Raw genomic sequence first — 19058 nt, 5'->3', positions numbered from 1 at the left:
GGCACATTTTTAAACTTTGTTACAACCCTGTCATGGCACCAGCAAACTCATGGTGGCTGCAGTGCTCTCCATCTCCCATAGCACAAATGAAAATCTACTCCTTTGTCAGGGTGCCACAGGCGCCAGTGGTTCCCTTGTGGCTGGGCCATTGGGGCAGGTCCCAGTCCTGTGACACAGCCCTTCACCAAGCAGAGGCAGATACCCCGGTACCCTTGGTCTTGTCAAGACCCCTGCGAGCTAAAACCTCCAAGGTGACATTGGTGCAGCCTCTGTGCCACAACCATGCAGTAGTTCCCTGCTCAGCCCCTTCAAGGATGGGGCACACAGATGTCCTCCTGTGAGAACTTCATCTGGCAATTCTCCCAGATTTGGGAGGTGGAGGGAGACAGGGGGTGAGGAGAGCTGCTGCAATACCATTGCTCAGAAATCCTGCACCTGTGGATATAGCTGCCTTCTCCAGCACAACCTGCATGGTATTTGCTTCCCACTGAACCTGACAGCAGACAGGTGGCTGACAGTCTAAAGATCCACCTACAACTCTAGCAGCACGGGGATGCCAGCAAAGGAGTACATCCTGCTCCCAGCAACAAGGATGTCTACTCCAATGCAAGCAGGATCTTGTAGTACTTGCTTAGGATTCCTACCTGGTGTTCCAGCTGGCAGGTTGTCACCACACTCCTGAAGGTACAGCAGGGCCCCAGCAAGGCAGAGCCAAACACCCTGTTGGGGGGCATTGCCCAGCTGCTGCGAGACGCCACTGGATGCCACTGCAAGGACTTTGTGCATGTCAAAGTTCCACATATGGCAACAGGCAAAGGAGAAACTCATCTGCCATCGCTGCTGAAGAGCAGCCAACACCAGCCATCCTTGTAGATGTAGTGCACCTTGTAGACCTTGGTGCACAAGACACAAGATGAGTGCTGCTTAAGCAGAAGGCTGTTGATAAGAAAGTAAAGACTGCAGACAGCTGCATAAGAATGCCGAGGCACGGGGCTCTTTCCGTGCCCGACAAAGAAATGTAGCAGTCCCCAGGAGGATGAATGAAAGAAGCCACTTGGGGAAAGGGATTTCTCTGACCCAGCAGGAGTTCAAACCTCCATGCCTAAATTTGGCCCTGGGAACAAGAGCCTCAACACTGTATTTAGGCAGCCCAAGTGAGCAGACCATCTGGAAACTATTGTGTATCAACTTGTCACAGTAAATGACGGAGTAGTTCAAGGCTGAAAAACACAACTTCCAGTCACGTCTTCTGTTTTAGAGTGTCCTGATCCATTCCTGGTTTACATATAGCACAGTGCATTTAATGGGTCCAGCACAATCCTGAACAAATACCTGGGCTCAGCTCTTTTGCAAATGCTTCAACTCCAACTTACCAAAAAAATGGATGCAAGTGTCTCCTAAGAAATTATATAAATATTTTCATGCATGACGTCCCTTGGAAAGTCCGTTCTCTTTTCTTGAAGCTATGATGGCTCTTCCTTTGCAGTCTGTCAGGTTTACAACTGGAGTATTAAAAATGTGCTCCCAGGAACTGTTAAATCCACTCGTCAGATGCAGTACAGCAATTCTGGTCAAAGCTGACTGTGCTTCTGGAACTGACAGCCCGCACAATTCATCCTCTGTGATAGACACAGATTGCTTTCTCTGTGAGAGCAGCTCCTCGCTCCAGGGAGAGGAATTTAGGCAGAACTGCATTCAGATATTCTTCCAAGCTATAGAAATCATGCATTGTTTATGCTTCATGTTAAATCAACATGCTAGATAACATCCACCATCTTGTTCCAGAAAACTATTGTTCCACTTACCCATTTGTGCATTCTCACTGCAATAGGACTAAGCATTTCTGACAGGCTTTCATCTCCCTCGTTTACAGTAGGTTTGTTTCTTCTTTATCTAGTTTAAAGAGGTATTTTAAGATCGTCCATACTGAAGTACACTAGAAAAGCCAACAAAACAGTTATTTTTTTTTTCCTGAACTTTCAAAAGTTTCAAGAAGTTATGTTTTACGCAACACTAAGATTACCCATGATGCTTTAATTCAGTCACATTTTCATGACTTTTTGCTTTTGTTGATCTGTCCTTATGAAGAAAAAGGTCCAAACTGTGGAAGCTTGATATTTGTATTCCACTGCAATAATGCAGAAGTGGTTCTACCAACTCAGGGTAGACATCCATCTGGTCCACAGTTCTGCCTCTGCTGTGGCTAGAGAAGAGAGTAAAATCAGAAAGCCCAGCTAGATGTTTTGTAGTTGTCTCCCCAGACCTCAGCAATCAGAAAAGAGCACATAGAAAAAAAGCAAGAAAGAACACTCTCTCTGGGGTGAACTTTTTTAGCTCTCAGTTAGCGTATGAGCAGCATACCCAAATGTAACCTGTGTGGTTACTATACCCGCTTGTCTTATCTCATAAATTTAATCAGGAGTCTGAATTATCTACTCTACATCATGTAGCCTTTCACCATGCACTATCTTCTTCCTGGGTACAAGGAAATTACAGTCACTTTTAGTCCTTTTACTGCAATACTTATTCTAAGCTGTTCCCCCAAAATAGAGCACTTTCTCAGAGACCTCTATGTTTCTGTGCCAATAACAATCCTTCCCCAAAATCAGCCTCCTAACCTGCTTCCGCTTACGGGCCAGAACATTACCTGGAATAATTTCAGTGTTTCAGGTCTGTCCCTCAATGCATCTCTTACTCTCCCATTCTTCTCCAGCTTTCCACACTGCATTAGCTCCCTATGCAAGGAGATCCTTGGAAAGAAGACTAAATTAGGGGAAAATATTTCTCTTGTCCTTACCTCTCTTACGTGGCAAGCAAAGGCTAAAACCAAGGCTGGTGCTCTGACATAAGTCCCTGACTACCTATCAGAGCAGAGAGCACCAAAGAGCCTGGAGAAACATAGTAATTCAACATGAATAAAAACAGTGCATCAATTTACGTTGCCTAGGCTCATACAATTGAAAGTAATCCTCAGCATAAAAGTTTATCTTTAAAACCCTCATCACTCCTCACTCAACAGAAAATTTGAAAAGCAGGCCAGCTATCCCATTTTCTTCTATCTACTTGGCATTTTCCATTCAGAGGCGTAACAAAAAAAAACTTGCTCTTACTGGAAACATTAGAAGGTCCCAAAATCTCTGCTTCCACACTGCCACTGTCAGGGTCTGCAGCAGTGACATCATCCTCCTTAGCAAGAACAAGAGCATAAGCCCTCAATTGCACATTCTCTTTGATTTTTGTAGTTCCCAAGAAAGTTAGATTTTAGGTGCCTCTGGCCCATGATACAACCCAAGACAGGATACAGCATTAAAAGCAGTAACCCATCACCCCCATCACCCTTAGACAGCACAACTGGGGCAGGCTGCTGTGAGGGTAAGGCAGCATTGTCATTGCCTCTCCTTTACCCTACAACAACCACATTTGATTTTCCAAATCCAAAAGGAAGAGCTTACATATGACCAAGGGAGGCTGATTTAAAAAAAAATAAATAAAAAAAAATGCTGCTATTACCATTACATTTTCCAGCTGGCCATGATGCTGAATAGAAATGTCACAGCAAAATCTAGTTTTCCTGTAGCTAAGCAGTAAAGACACTTCAGCATCACAACCCAGAGCTGAAGACATGATTTTCCTGGAATGGAATATTTTGCTGATCTGGATATCTCGTCTGGGATAAGCTAGTTTCTGCTAATAAGAGACATCCCCAGAATGGGGCTAGTGACAGCACTGGGGTAGACTGGGAGATGAGGGTAAAAGCAGGGGAAAAATTCTCAGCTATTAAAAGCCGAGCTCTAATCTGATTCTTCTGTGTTTATGAAAAGAGCAAGTGAAAGCTGATGCACCCCCTAAGAAGGCAAGCACTGTCATCACTGACCTTACTGGGTGATTTGTGCATGGCCATTGCAACACGGCCTCCTTTGCTGCTCTCTGGCAGCAGAAAGACTATTCATCATCATCTGGTGGCTTTAGTGGAACAAGACGACACTCTCCTCTCTTTCCCCCACCATTCTCAGAAGCCAGGAGGTGCAGGCTCAGGAGCTGGCTTTGATCAGTACTGCAATGTACTGGATATAACTAGGTTCTGTTTACATCCCCTGTCCTTGAATGGATGTAATTTGAGCTGTGATCATTGGCTGGCTAATTATACCAAACAGATCGGGCTGGCCTGCAAAAAGGGTGTTTTGCTTTACTGACATCACGTGGAGAGACTGCTGCTTCTTCAATAACAATGGCCTGCAACTGTGGACCTGTGGTCCTCAGCCAGAGCAGAGGCCCTGTCTCCTCATTTGCGCTGACCTGACATTGCAAAGTAGGGAGCCAGATAAAGAGCATCTCCTTGCCCCCTCCCACCCCCTGCAAAGCCAGTGCCTCTACATCAGCAGGAGACCTTCAACATGCAGTGAGCAAGGCACAAGCAGGGCTGCAGTGGCTTTACAGCCAGCAATTCTTCCCTTACAGGACAATGATCTGATGGGGCGGGGGGGAAGGTGTCTGTCATCCAGACTATAAGTTAACACAAATCCATCCTGCAACAGCCAGATTCTTAGTTGATTGCCAAGGCTGAGGGCATAAAAAGGACAAAGTTTACATCTACTGTGCCCTGAGCAGAGTAATAAAGAACCAAGTCTATAGGATCACATATGCTTGCTGTGGCTTCAGTTACAAGATCTCCATAATATTGCCATACGTTTGGCTCTTGGCAGGCACCACTTGGTAAGTTTATCATAGCTCAGACAATGTTTAATGTCAGAAGCCTTGGGCATATGTGAGAATTCCTTTAAAGCCTTGTATGAGAGAATATAGAAGGTGAAAAATATATTTTCTTTTGAAAACAGTTTCCTACCTCCTTTCTTTAAAATAAAAAAAGAGGAAATTTTTTTCGAAAAATATATTTTCTTTTGAAAACAGTTTCCTACCTCCTTTCTTTAAAATTAAAAAAAAAAAAAGGATTTTTTTTTTATCACAGATTTTAGTAAGCACAATATTGATTAAGAATCATGTCATGTGTATATGTGAGGCAGACTACGACAGAGCAGGCAGAAAATAATGTTTACATTGTTCCATAGAAGTTGTTCATTTTCATCACTGGCATACAAATGGTAAAGATAATGAAGGGTAGCTGAGAACTTGACATAAAATAGCTATTAATTTGGAGTATTTGGGATCTCTAATTAGAGAGATTTCAACATGCACATTTGATGAGAGAGCTGTATAAAATTAATAGCAAGAGAAAATCCTCTGCATTTTGCTAATGGCACCAGACTGCTTGAAATATACAGGTCAGTTGTAACTGACGGGCTCTTATTTCTTTGAATACAACAAAATAAATCCCATGCATTTGTAAAATCTACGTTTCATAAAGTCAGAACAAATCAAAATGAGCCTTTGCTGTCCTCCATCAGCTTTTTCCTATCCAATACTTCTTTCTTTATCCTCCCTTCTTTCACAGATACGCTTTTTTTCTCCCTAAGAAATCTAAATTGAGAGCTTAAGATATCCTATATATTTGATTTTTTTAAAAAGTAATTGAAGTTTCAGGCAGTGAAGCCAAGGGTATAAACACATCTGAAGCTCATGACCAGTCTATTCTTTCAATATTAAAACCATATTTTTAAAGTCCTTCACATGACTAAGCTGTGAATCCAAAATCTTGTTATACACAGCCCTATACTTGAAGTAACAGAAGGATGCTGAGTGACACTTTCTATACAAGAATTCCATAAATCGCACTGTACAACACAGTTGTTATTCTTAGACAAACAGCAGGGCTTTTATTATAAAATACTTTAAAATGCATTGCAGTGACGAAGACAGAAACTCCTGTTCCTCATTATACCTTATTACTCATTCAACTGATATAGAAATACGCTTTCACAAATACTGGTGCTAAGTTTATTCAGAGGAATATTTTCACTCGTAGTCACACAAGCATCTTTCTCTTTCCAGTCCTTCTATTTCAGGCTGTGATTTACCAGAAAGTTCAGGGTAAACAGAAACATGACCAGCCCCAGCTCCAAATAAATCCCAGAATTTAAATGTCAATAGAGCCCTCTCCAGATTAATCCTCTCCAGAACCTGGTTGATAGGAAGTACATGTAAATTCACTGAATTCAGTGGAAATATCATTTTAGATGAGAACAGCCCCTCCAAGTACTAGGGTGGAGCTGTAAGCTAGTTCAAAAACAGAGCTCCTAAACCATTTTTTCCAATATGACATTGAATGGGATTATGCTCCTAAACCTGCACTTATGCTACATTGCACCTCATATAAAAGTTGTAGTAATTTACTGTTGCACAAAAGAAATGTAAAATGCTCATAAAACAGCTCTGCAAGGGAGGTTCAAGGCAACAAGGTTTTGAATAAAGAATGACATTCAGGCCTAAATAACATTCAGCAATTAAAACAGGTGTAGATTGTCCAGATATAGGGAAGACTTTAATACACAGGTATAGCACTGCTATAAATAAAATAATCAAAACAGAACATTCAAAGGCAATCCTCTCCACAAACAATTGTCTCCCTGGGGACAGTATGAGTTTAAATGAGCAAATAAAAAAATGCTACTCATGTGACACAAATCATGTTGCTTAAAGAACTTAGATATTCTGAATAACACAGTCCTCCAAGAGCCTGCCTAAATCAGACCCAAATCACTACCTCATGATCTGGCCAAAAAAACAAACAAACAAACAAAAAAAAACCCCACACATTGGAAAATTGAATTTTGAATTACTAGCATGTGAATATTTGCCACCAGCATGACACATCAGCATTAATTTATATTAATTGCAGCATTGTTTGAGACTCACACATGATAGAGAACATTTTATTCTGAAAATTGAGTGTTAGACTCAACATGAAATATATCATCCTGATTTTCTCTGAAAGAACAGTCAGGCGTTTTGTTAAATCAGAGTCTCTTACACTGAAAATTCTGCTACAATGATAAGTGGTATTTAAAAAAACAAAAAGAACAACAAACAAAGACCACCAAATGTACAACAACAACCACCAACAAAGAAACCCAAAACCTGACCAAAACACTAAAGCTAAACAAAGTACAGTCACTGAAGAGTCTTTTTGTAGGTGGAGCCTTAACTTAAATCTGACCACCTGAAGGTAAACTTAGTCTTATCACATGAAAATGCACTCATCTTCTACTTTAAATCTCATTATGATTAGACTGTAATTCTGCAGAAAGTCCCTAAACCCAAGAAAGGAAAAAGCCAAAGTGTACGCATGAAAGGTGTTAAGAAACTAGATGTTTCAAGGGCAGACTGAAAGCCTAGACTAAGAACAAGTAAATAGTAACACTTTAACTTAAGTAGCTTCATCCAAGTAGCCCTATATTTAGAGAATGTTCTAAGTTTTCAGGGAAGATGCGTTATATCGTGTAATGCTCTTCATTGTTCAATAAAGATGATACTGTATAAAGATGGCACCCAAGGGAATAATATCCAAAGATGTCAGACACTAGAGATTTGGAACACTGGCCGGTAAGCTGACCCTCATTAGATTCCCTCTCTCCGGTACTCCCAATTCTGAGAAACTGGTCAAAATGCATGTTTCAGAAATTGCATGAAGTTTTTATGTCCTCAGAGACAATGCTTTATTCACCTGCAGCTGATTTAAGACCTATTGATAGATAGATATTATAATACAGCTACCTCCACCAGAAGAGAAAGCAGAACTTTTTGAGGTAACTAATGAGAGTAGTTAGTTTTCCTGACCTCTCGTGCAGGTGTAACCGTCTTAATGGATTCACAGGCTGTGGCAGATTGGTCATAAACACTTAATCCCAGATTCCCTTATAATCACAAGGGGAAACATCTTCCCAGACTTACTGAAGAATTTACTAATGATACCAAAAAAAAAAAAAAAAAAAGAGAGGAAAATAGAATCATGCAATAGAGTGGTAACCCAAGCAATTGAGTGATAAGGCTGGTTATATGATAAGCAGCTATAAAAGCCCCTGGGGAGGGGAGTTATCTGCAGGAATTTGAGGGAGGGACAAAAGAAACATACAAAAAGGAAGAGGGAAAAAGGAAAAGCAACAGAACTTTTTTTTTTTTTAAAAAAAAAAAGAAAGCTGGAATACAGGATAGTGAATTTCCATAAGGACATAGTACGTGAAAAATCTGGCTTCCCTGAAGTTGTTTATAGGAGCAACTAAGGATCAAGTTCATCATTACATACAAAATGACATTAATTTTAATAGTCTTGTACCTGAACCTGAGCTACAGCTCCTTGCTCTTCTCTATAATGAGGCCCTGAGAAATAAAGTGCTCTTTCTGTCCAGAAATAGTTCTCACACAGTTGACCTTATAGTCCCACCCTCCTCATCCAGGTTTTTGACCCGCAGCCACCACTCAGACCAAAGATTGCCTATCTGGCAGTCTGAAGCAGTTTGCAGGTACTTTTCTGTAGCAAAAGCTGCTGTTAAAGATGAAAGGTTTGGGGGATCTTTTGGGAAAGGAAAAATTGAATAAAAAGTGATTTAGAAAGCGAGATTTCTGGCATTAAGTCCAAGTTAATGTTATGGGTTTCAATAGTGTATTTTTCTGTAAAGAAAAAGAAGTATAAGGGTGTATATTGCATTGGTGGTTTAACTATTTAATTTCAATAATTAAATTGTTTCATGTCTGGTATGCTTTATTCATGGTTATAATTGTCAAGTGAACTTAATTCACAGACTTCTTTCATCTCCAGGGCTTACTCCATGCCTGTGCTGATGCAATTATCTTCATACTGTGCTCCTTTTCTTGCATGGCTATTGTTATATGTCCCTTGAAAGCCACAGATAACACCATCCTCTAGACACAAAAAAAAAAAAAAAAAAAAAAAGTGTAACACAAAATCCTTTACATCCCAGCATTGTTGACAAAATGTCCACATTCAGCTTAATGCTCATAAACCTTCTTGCAGCAGTAAAATATTTCTGAGCTCTGGCAGGGGTGATTTTTAATACAGAGCCAATTGTTAGCAAGAGTTCAATAAAACAGTCAAGCTTTCCATTTCCAAGGCAGGATCGCAAAATATGCCAACAAATAAGTGGACATACAGAGCAGATCAAGGGCTATTTCTCAGAGGGTACCATACAGTTTGGAGGAGGCGTCAGCTAACCTTGGCTGAAGATATAGCCTAGAATTTAAAGATGAAATTTTCTAACTTGGCAAATTTGCACGCCCTGATCAGCAATATTAACTGAAAGCTGTCAGCTGGTGATAGGAAAGACAATGTTCAGCATTATATTTGTCAAAAACATGCCTTTGGCTAAATCCTTGAGACATTCTGCTACTAGTAATAATGCCATACAACTCTGTTGCTGTGTCTTGGATAGCAGGGAAAATGATCTGCCCAAATACCTACAAGGACTTGACAATGGCTATAGCAACTGCTGAATGCTGAATTAGGAGCTTCCTAAACATTTCAAATAGCTATGCAGAACTTCTGTGTTCACCGTAAAGCTGTGCAACAACAGCAGCAAAACTAACAAAACTTATCTGTCAACAGAAGATCTCCTGAACTTTCCCTTCCCATTACCAATACTGCAGCAACATAGCACTAAATGATTTATCTGTGCCTGGTAAGACAACAATCACACCTGACCCTCTGACTGAAAAACAGATTGATCATTATAGCAACTGTATGAGAAGAAATTTATTGATCCAGGGTGACACACCTAAATGTCCCACAGCAATGACAGCTTTCCATTTTCACACAGTGATTATCTGTGCATAGAGACCAGTGTCTGCAAAGAGTAAGCTCAAAATCAGAGACCTCTCCCAGGAACCAAATGGCAACTGTTTACTCATTTTTTCACTCTGTCCAAAGCAATCCATTTTGTCTGCAGACAAGGATGAAGCTATAAACCCATGAAGATTACTTAGAACATCTCATACATGAAGTCCAGTGTGGTTAGAAAGTCAAGTGCAATAATTTTAGTAACAAGTGTATCTAGCCTTGTTAAATCGAAGGTTAGTCAATCAAACATGCAGAATCATTTTGGCAACATCACAAATCCAGAGCTTTAGTTGTATGTTTTAATAATAAATAAATACTTTTTTTAAAAAAAATAAACACCCACAAAGGGTTGTCTCTTTTTATGTTTGTCTTTTTTTATTCCTGTATTCAGTCCAGCTAGGATGGAGTTAACTTTCCTCAGAGTAGCCCCTTTAGTGCTGTGCTTTGCACTTGTGGGTAAAACAGTGTTGATAACACACCCATGCTTTGCCCACTGCTATGCAGTGCTCACACAGCATTCCAGGCTGTCTCTCCAACCCACATACGCCTGCAAAGCAGTAAGCTAGAGATGGGGTAAGAGGCTGGGAGAGGACACAGCTGGAACAGCTGGCCCAAACTGACCAACGGGATATTCCACACCATATGATGTCATGCTAAGCAATCAAAGCTAAGAGAAAGGTAGGTGGGGGGCGCTAAAGGGGGGAGTATTTGTAGTTAAAGTTTTAGAAAGTGGCTGAACATCACCTGCTGATGGGAAGTAGAGAATAACTTTTTTTTTTTCCTTTGCTTTCACACACAGCCTTTGCCTTTTTTTGCCCTTTTTTTTTTTTTTTTTTCCAATCTCCATTAAACTGCCTTTATCTCAAGCCACAGGTTTATTCATCTTATTTTTTCTCCCTGTCCTGCTGAGGAGGGGGACTGAGACAGTGGCTTCATAGTCACCTGGCAGCAAGCCAAGGTTAACCCACCACAGTCCTTTTTGACATCCAACATGGATGCCCAATTCCAAAGACACACATATAACAAAAGGTCATAGTTTCATGTAATCTGGACACAAAATGGACATAGATTGACTATTCAGAAGACTGCATAACACTTGTATTTTTATTTAGGAAAATATTTCCAAATTCTTGACTTTGCACTTCTCTTTTCTAACAGCAGCTCTGTACAGGGTAAGACTCAGGAACAAATTCTTTTGTCAGGAAGACTCTAAGTTGTACAAAATTTAAATACAACTGTATCCTGAAAAGTTGCTTTAAAATAACATTATGAAACTCTGTGTATAGCATGCCCTGTTTATTGCATACCAGATTTCCTCAGCTGTTTACTGGCAGACCTGAAATGTGCTTTGGGTTCTGCTCTACCAAACCCCCACCCATTCTATAAGGGATGCTCTGCCCCGGCCCTCAGCTGCACTGGGCAGCACCATGACTTCCTCTGGGGATTGTATTTCTACCTTGACATTTGGTGTAGATGCAGGACAGTTATGCTTTTAGCTCACAAACTTGAAACCTCAGTCCAGAACATTCAGCTCAGCAAAACTTTAAGCATAAATCACTAGAATCAGTGCCTCCTCCATAGTATGGATGTTTTTCCACATTGGTGTCCGCACATTTAAACACTAGCTGTAATGCTGTTGAATATAAGTCAGATCATAAATGACGGCAGCAATATGAAGGTTAACGTCCTTCATGGAAGAAACACTTTTTGCTTCACACTGAAAACTCACAGGAAGAAGAACCAAGAACAATGCTATATTTCTCAAAGTATCATGCAGAGTTAGCCTTGAAAGTTAATCTGAGATCAACAACTTTCTACTTGAAGATATTAAAACAATTTTCTTTCATACGTTCATTGTGCTCCTCAAGCTTATCCTGACTGCCTTTACTAACCTCTAAAAAGAACTGTTGTAGCTCTTATATCATTTATTCTTTATACTTATTCCTCTTCAGACTTGCATGACTTGCTGTAGCTGTTATAAAAAGGTAAAAGGCAGCAAAGCCTGGAAGAGCAGCTTTAAAAACAAACAAACTGATAATTGTACAAAGCAATTCAAAATGCTATTTTATAAGAGAAGAAAAAAGGGAGTTCTCTTGTCTCGTCAGAAGCTAATATTGGAGCATTACCTTTTCCATGCTCTTGGTTTAAGCATGCAATCAAAATATTTTGGTTTTTTTCTATAATTATTTGGTGATATCAGAAAATATTCTTCAACTACAGTCATTTGGACGCAAGATATTATAACACTGATAAAAACAAATACTTTGAACACCATAACACTATTCTCAAATTAGGAGAAAAAAGAAAATTCTAGACATACAAAGCTTTCAACAACCCATCATTAAATAAGGAAGTGGTGTTTTGAGCATATGATGTCTGAAAAGCATTTGATTGTGCAGAGCTATTCACTGGAGTCCTAACGTAACAAACCTGAGAGAATGAAATATGATTTCAACTGAATATCCTCCTTCCTCCACACTTCAATGATTGTGTCAGTATCTTTTCCTCTTTTCACCTCTGTGGTTACCTACACAGATTTAAGCAGATGTAGTACAGTATATTTCCATGCAGAACATCTGATTTTAAGGACTAAGATTTTTAAGCCAAGGAGCTTAATGGAATTTAAAACAACAAAGTTTCTGTCTCACATTCACTGTTTATGCTATTCAGTTGGTAATGAAACATCAACGTGAATTGACTCAGCTGTAGAGCAATCAAAGAAACCTTATAAATGAGAGGCAAAGCCCTTTCTAGAGAGGTGAGCTACAAATGAATTTAGGACTAACTCAATTTCATTAGCAGCAAAGCATACAGATGAGATACTCAAAGTTCAAGAGTATACTCACCATACTACCAAAAAGCTCACTAATTACTTGTTTTTCTTTCACATTTCTGAAATGCTCACCTTCACAGCTGTTCTGCGAAGGTGGATCCAGTTTGGCTACAACCAACATCTGTATTCACACCATGCTAAGAGCCCTCTAAATCTTAACACCAAGAAGCTGCAGGTTCTCAATACGGAGCAGAACATCTCCCAAACCTCTGTTTATGCACAGACACCGTTCTCCCAGTACTAGAGATCATAGAGATCATTACTGGAGACTAGGAGATGAAGTAAGCACTTAGACGAAGAGGGAAGGTATTGAAAATCCTGCGTTTAGGAGAACACTGGGTTTCCCGAAAAATAGCAAGAAGTTGGAATCAGCACCTATGCTAATAAGTCAGTTTAGAAGACCAAGCCAAATAAATGAATGAATAAGGTTGTTTCCTTTGTAGTAAACCAGTAGAAAATTGGTATATCCAAACTCTTGATCACTTTCTAGAGTTTAGGGTACTGAAGTCAGAACTAGATGAATCATTTTCTTCAAGCAGGTGCTTCCACGTCTCCAGAACACAACAAACCAAAACAGAGCTAACTTTGTATACCACAGGTACTGGAAAAAAGAGAGGACGCTACTATTGCCCATCATTCATATAACAGCTTTTCCCATGTGTTTTGGATCAAAAGACTGGAGTAAACCTTCAAAATTTCTCTCAGATAAAGGCAAGTTATCTGGCCAATAAGTAAAGTGACACACTGTTAAAACTCACATAGTTTCCACTTAAAGGATTCTTTCTCTTCATTATCATGCTTTTTATTTTTTTTCTCCATGGAAAATATAAAACCAAGCCTGAGCTACAAAACAGAAACAATGCCTTCCCAATCCCATTCTACCAGCCTTACTTTAAGCATTTTCTTCTTTCTTCGGTATTGCATAAAAGACACCCTACAGAACACAGCTTGTATCCCTCGCACCTCGTGCATATCTAGATGCGCTATGGCAGAGCCACAGCCCTGCTCTGCAGCCCCCTGCTCCTGAACAATCCAGCCCAGTTTCTTGCAGGAGTGGGAAAGGTTCCCCGACAGGGAAGGGCTGCATTTTTAATGTGGGCTGCGAAGAGGATGAATGGAGCTCTTAGTATTGAGCCATTGCCTTGTGATTGTTAAAAGATAACGAGTTACGAATCAGCTTTAAAATACATTACAAAATTAATAGGTGAGACACCAAACTTTGGTCATATTATCTCACCAAACGTGGCCAGCACACCAGGAGGGTGGAGCAATCCCTGGCTGGGACTGAGTGGCACACGGCTGCCCTTTCTGCCTCAGCTGCAGCCACCACAGTCTTTTCCTCTAAGGCTACACCAGGGTTGTGCGTGGAAGTTAAAAGGTCAGAACTAGGCAGGCATCAAGACTGAGACAGGAGAAACAGTGCTTTTCTTCCCAGGGCCACACAGCCAAGGTGCCAAGTTAGAGGCCAATTTAATTTCTTTCAATGTAGCTGAGCCCTCTAGTCCAGAAGGTAATCCCGTCTTTTGTCTCTTCCTTTGTAAAGCCTTTTGATGTCTCTTGAATGCAATGCTGAGTATGGCCTTTAATCACAACCCTTTTAAATTCAGTTCAACTGAAACCCACAGCAGAATGTAAAGTGAATTTGTTACAAACAATCTGCCTTTGAAGAAGGTTCAAGACAATGTTGATTATTATACAATTGTATGAGTCTGCTACTGACTAATAAATGGAGAGCTCTTCACTGAAGAGTTACTACTAAGCTTTTACAGGTAGGGCACAAAGATAAAGTTTAAGAGTAATGTAATCATGGATAATACTATACCTTAACTGGCAAATACTGTAGAGATCTAGTCACCTTTCTGCATTGAGTTGCTTTTTAAAATTTATTTCCATTTTAAAGTCTTCATTCCTTGAGAACAGCTTTTTGAGATGGCTACTAATTAAATAATTGGAATAATCACCTACCTACTTCATCCAATTTAAAATATTATACTTGATTTTCAAAAAAGACTAAAAGCAAGCAAAAATGTGAGAAAGCAATTAGACTAACCTCATGAAGGTATCAGCAGAGTCTCTTCCCTTGAAGAAAGAAATCTGAAAACAGGAGGTATTCAAATGGCTCTGTTTGTGTCACTTTGGCATACGCCCCGAGTTAACCAAAACTTAGCCAGACCAGCCACTTGAAGCCTCTAGTTCATCATATTGTGTCATTTCTACTTCTAGTTGCGGCCAGAATGAGGATGCGCAGAGAAACGTGACAGAGGAAATCAAACCAACAAGCACAATTATCCCTCAGCTCCTCCACAGATGTGAGTTACTTCATAGGATCAGAGAGTCCAGTCAGACTTCCTCCATCTGTACAACTTCTGTTCCAGGCACTTCTTTCTCAGCATGAAGGTGTAAATTTCTAAGCACCTTCTAACAAATTATGAAAAACATAATCACCTTCTAAAGGATTAACCTAACAGCAAAAAATGTAGACTGACAGTAGGCATGCACAAACAGGTATATTGTGTTAATCACAAGGAGCTTGATAGCTATGAAGTACCAGAAAAAGACAATAAAGGGCAAAAAAAGAATCTGTAACATGAAGCTGTACTATGCCTACTTTGATAAAAACTGCCTCAGAGCACATAATGGACTCTTAGGAAGCAATGGCCACTACTGTCTATTTTGGAAGTAGAAGGACTGACACTTTTCATACAGCCCAACCACATATTTATCATGTGAGTCCACTGCAACACTAAACATGATGCTGGGCCAACATGGAACATTATTAGTACTGTAAATGGTTCTCACATAGATTAACACAAGGCAGTAAAATCGCTTCAGTGGAGCCACTCCAAACGATCACATTAAAATCTCTGTTCATGTAAATCTACAATTTGTGATGCAACAAGATACTTTGCCTTTTAGAACCACTTTCCACATAGCTGATTGACATGGTGTATCAGGGCAGAATGCACCTCAGGAATTTTTGTAGGTTGTTTTACAGCTTCATAGAATCATAGACTGCTTTAGGTTGTAAGGAACCTTAAAGATCATCTTGTTCCAATCCCCCTGCCATGGGCAGGGACACCTCCCACTAGACATGTTGCTCAAAGCCCCATCCAGCCTGGTTTTGAACACTTCCAGGGCTGGAGCATCCATATCTTCTCTGGGCAACGTGTTCCAGTGTCTCACCACCCTCACATCAAAGATTTTCTTCCTAATATCTAATCTATATCTACCCTCTTTCAGTTTAAAATCATTACCCCTCATCCTATCATTACACTCCCCTATAAAGAGCCCCTACCCATCTCTCCTATAGGCCCCTTTTAGGTACTAGAAGGCTGTTATAAGGTCTCCCTGGAGCCTTCTCTTCTCCAGGCTGAACAATCCCAACTCTCTCAGCCTGTCCTTTTCCTGAGGCTTTGTGTCTCAGTAAGTAATTGACAACATGGAAGGAGGAAGAGGGAAGCCACACTGACAGAGATCTGTGAACCAGTAGTGAAACGGTGGTTTATGTGCCAATTACCAAAGGCATTGACCTGTCCTGCTCTGTCCAGCACTGTTAGGTTAAATTTGATAGAGATACATCCAGTGCAATAAAACCACAAGTGTCAACACATCATCATTCAACAATCCCAATAGCGCAGCAACATCATCAGAAGTTTTAATAGTTGTAAACTATTTCAGTATATATTTAGACTCTAGCTTGGAAACAAGCGCTATGTCAGATGACAGTCCTGGCAAATGCAGTATAAAAACTGGCATATCTGTAAATAAATATCATATCTGATACTTGGATTTGCCTCAGAATACCAAGCAGCACTCTTCCTCTCTACTCAGTCCTGAAGTTTTATATCCTAAGAACAGATTTATTCCCATTTCAGTTCCCTTTCTTTCCATGCAGCAAACTGTGCTCTGAAGGAAAGTCTGGATGCATTTGCAGTCCTCAATGTGTAAACTCTTGGATCACAATTTTTCTGACAACAGCTCCACAACATGACATGCCAATCCATTTGTAGTCCTATCGTTTAGATTTGTTTGGACAAGCTGGAACTTGCCATGTCCACATTTTTACCCAAAATCTTTTTTCACTCTGCTATGGCAAGCTATCAGTAGAAGCTTTGCTTATGATAACCCTGACACCAAAAGTATACACAAAAAGCTATTGCCACACTGCAACCGGAATTACAAAGAGAAAAAAGCAACAATTTAAGGAGAAAGCATTGATGGTCCAAGCTAACATGCGAAAGGAGTAATGAGTAATGAAAAACACCATCCTCCTAGTTATACTTAAAGAAAAGAATAATTCTCATGTAGAACAATAACAATTAGTGATTGCATTGCTTAGGATTTATTAATGAGACTGTAGGTGAGAAGAAACAGAAGAAACAGACAAGAAAACGGAAATGTATTAGAAATAAAGTAGACAAAATATCAGCAAGATTTTAACATTGTAATTCCAATTCAGGTAGTGGAAATACTCCAAGATATACCAACCTTTCCCCCTATATTTACCTCTGCAAACAATGTTTATGTCTATTTTATCTGGGCATAAATGCCTGAGACAGGAGTGTCTAGAAGAGAGAAGGAAACACTTTTTCATCTTGCACTTGCTTGGGGGCAAAAGTGAAACAGCTGCACACATGAGAGTACACAAATTTTTATCTACCTGGGTATGATATTTCTGATATCAACAAGGAAAGCTATCTTAACTACTAAATAGCTGTAGGTCTCTATATTGCTTCCACCCACTTCAACAGTGATTGTATCATTGCCATGTCTCCTTTGATGAATGATGGCATGCTGGCCACCGCAGTGTGGAAGGCAGCAGGGAAGGAACAGATCAATGCATTTGCATGGAGCTGTTTATTTGCCAGCTGTACCCGTTGTGCTGAACAGGTTTCACAAGTTGATCTATTAAAACCAGACTACTTTCAAAAACTGAAGATAATTTCAAGAGGCATTGAGAAACGTTAAAGTTTCTAGGAGACACTAACTAGTGATCAAAAAATGTTCATGAAAAAACCACTATCTTTATATCTCAATTTCAGGTTATGATATGGTGGCAAAAGTTAAGCACAAAGCTAGTGAAACAGCTTAGCCACTATAAAAAAGAAGGAGATAGACAAATAACATTGGTCATTCAGCTAATATTTGAAAATCAAGGTTCTGATTGCCAAGCTATTAAAGGAAGGCTGACCCCTTTCTGCTTAGCAACCTAAAAGCAGTCACTTTTCAGTGGTTCTCACACTTAATTGGGTTTTTTTTGAAAACAGGTCTGAACTGTACAATCTCTGAAGTTGTCATGCAGGAAATGAAAGTGTCTTTTGCTCTGGGTATTCACTTTTTGCACTGAAAGGTATTCAGTATTCACCACTATCGATTCCACCTTTTCAGAACATGAATGACAGCACCAGAAGTTTATACATCTTACTCAGAGGTAAAATCTATGTTGAATGTCAGTAAAAGCTACTCTTGATGCCTAAAAAGGCATGGAGATAATTAATATAGCAAGGGAAAAAGCACAGCAAAGGAGCACTTCCACCTTCGCCCCTCCCTACATGAGAGGTCAGGAACAGTACAGTAAGACTCTCTGGCCAAATTAACCCAGCAGAAAGTACTAGAAAAAAGTCACTACATGCCATGTGCACTTGAGCAGAGCAATGGGCTATAAACTCAGAAACTAGTCCTTCAGAATACAATTTTTATAGTGGATTTACAGCACAAGTGTCATTTCTCCTGTCTGAATTGTACACATTTAGTGGCCTTTTTCTAAGGTTTTTCATAGAATGTTTTTCATAGAATTATGCCAGTGAGCTGAATCATATGAAAAATATATAATATTTTTTTAAAATGCATATTGAGCTTCAGGTGGAGAAATATTTATTTATTTTTAATTCCATGCTTGAAATAATTCAGAATAGCTCTCCTGGACAGGAATGCTCATTATCTATTTCTCAAGTGACTCTCAAACATCCTGAAAGTTTCCCCTAAAATAGTTTAAATTACTGTAATTTTAAAAGAAAGACATTTTCTTGAGATATATTATTATTGCTCCCCAGATTCAAAATAGAGTTGTCTTGAAATAAAACATACGATGAAGGTTTCACCTCAGCTTACTCCACACTGCACTTTTACCTCAGGTAGACAGTTCGTTTTTCAGGACAAGGCATTATGAAGGGAGAAATCAAGATAGACGGTGATAAAACAGAAGCTAGTTACCCTGATGAAAAATCTGAGGGAATCACATCTATAAGCAACTATGACCCTTGACATATTCTATGTAGAGACAGTATTCAGAAAATAAAGGCATATTATACACAGGTCCTTCTTGAATCTGAACATTGACAAGTCTGCTACTGCTTTTGATTATAGGTTTATACAATCAACACCTTGCATTTGCAGAGGCAATATGGTGGATTTTAATTGTAAGGAGAGAGCATTCAGGAAAAGTCCACTTTGTGATATCAGCAGCTAGATTTTGACAGC

At 39.7% G+C, this 19058-nt stretch overlaps 1 protein-coding gene across 1 annotated transcript in view; it reads right to left on the bottom strand.

Annotated features, from left to right (window-relative positions):
* Positions 1 to 531: 531 nt before the first annotated feature.
* The window catches only part of LOC106892932 (chromosome unknown open reading frame, human C6orf118), a 71258-nt gene continuing 52731 nt past the window's right edge, over positions 532 to 19058 (bottom strand). Inside the window, 2 exon segments of the mRNA XM_014950501.1 lie at positions 532 to 893; positions 3111 to 3186. Of these exon segments, the coding sequence (XP_014805987.1) occupies positions 532 to 893; positions 3111 to 3186 (438 nt within the window).

Source organism: Calidris pugnax, unplaced genomic scaffold (assembly GCF_001431845.1).
Source record: "Calidris pugnax isolate Ruff unplaced genomic scaffold, ASM143184v1 scaffold24, whole genome shotgun sequence".
NCBI classification, from domain to species: domain Eukaryota; kingdom Metazoa; phylum Chordata; class Aves; order Charadriiformes; family Scolopacidae; genus Calidris; species Calidris pugnax.
Note: the sequence above shows the minus strand (reverse complement) of the source record. Positions and strands in the feature narration are given on the sequence as shown.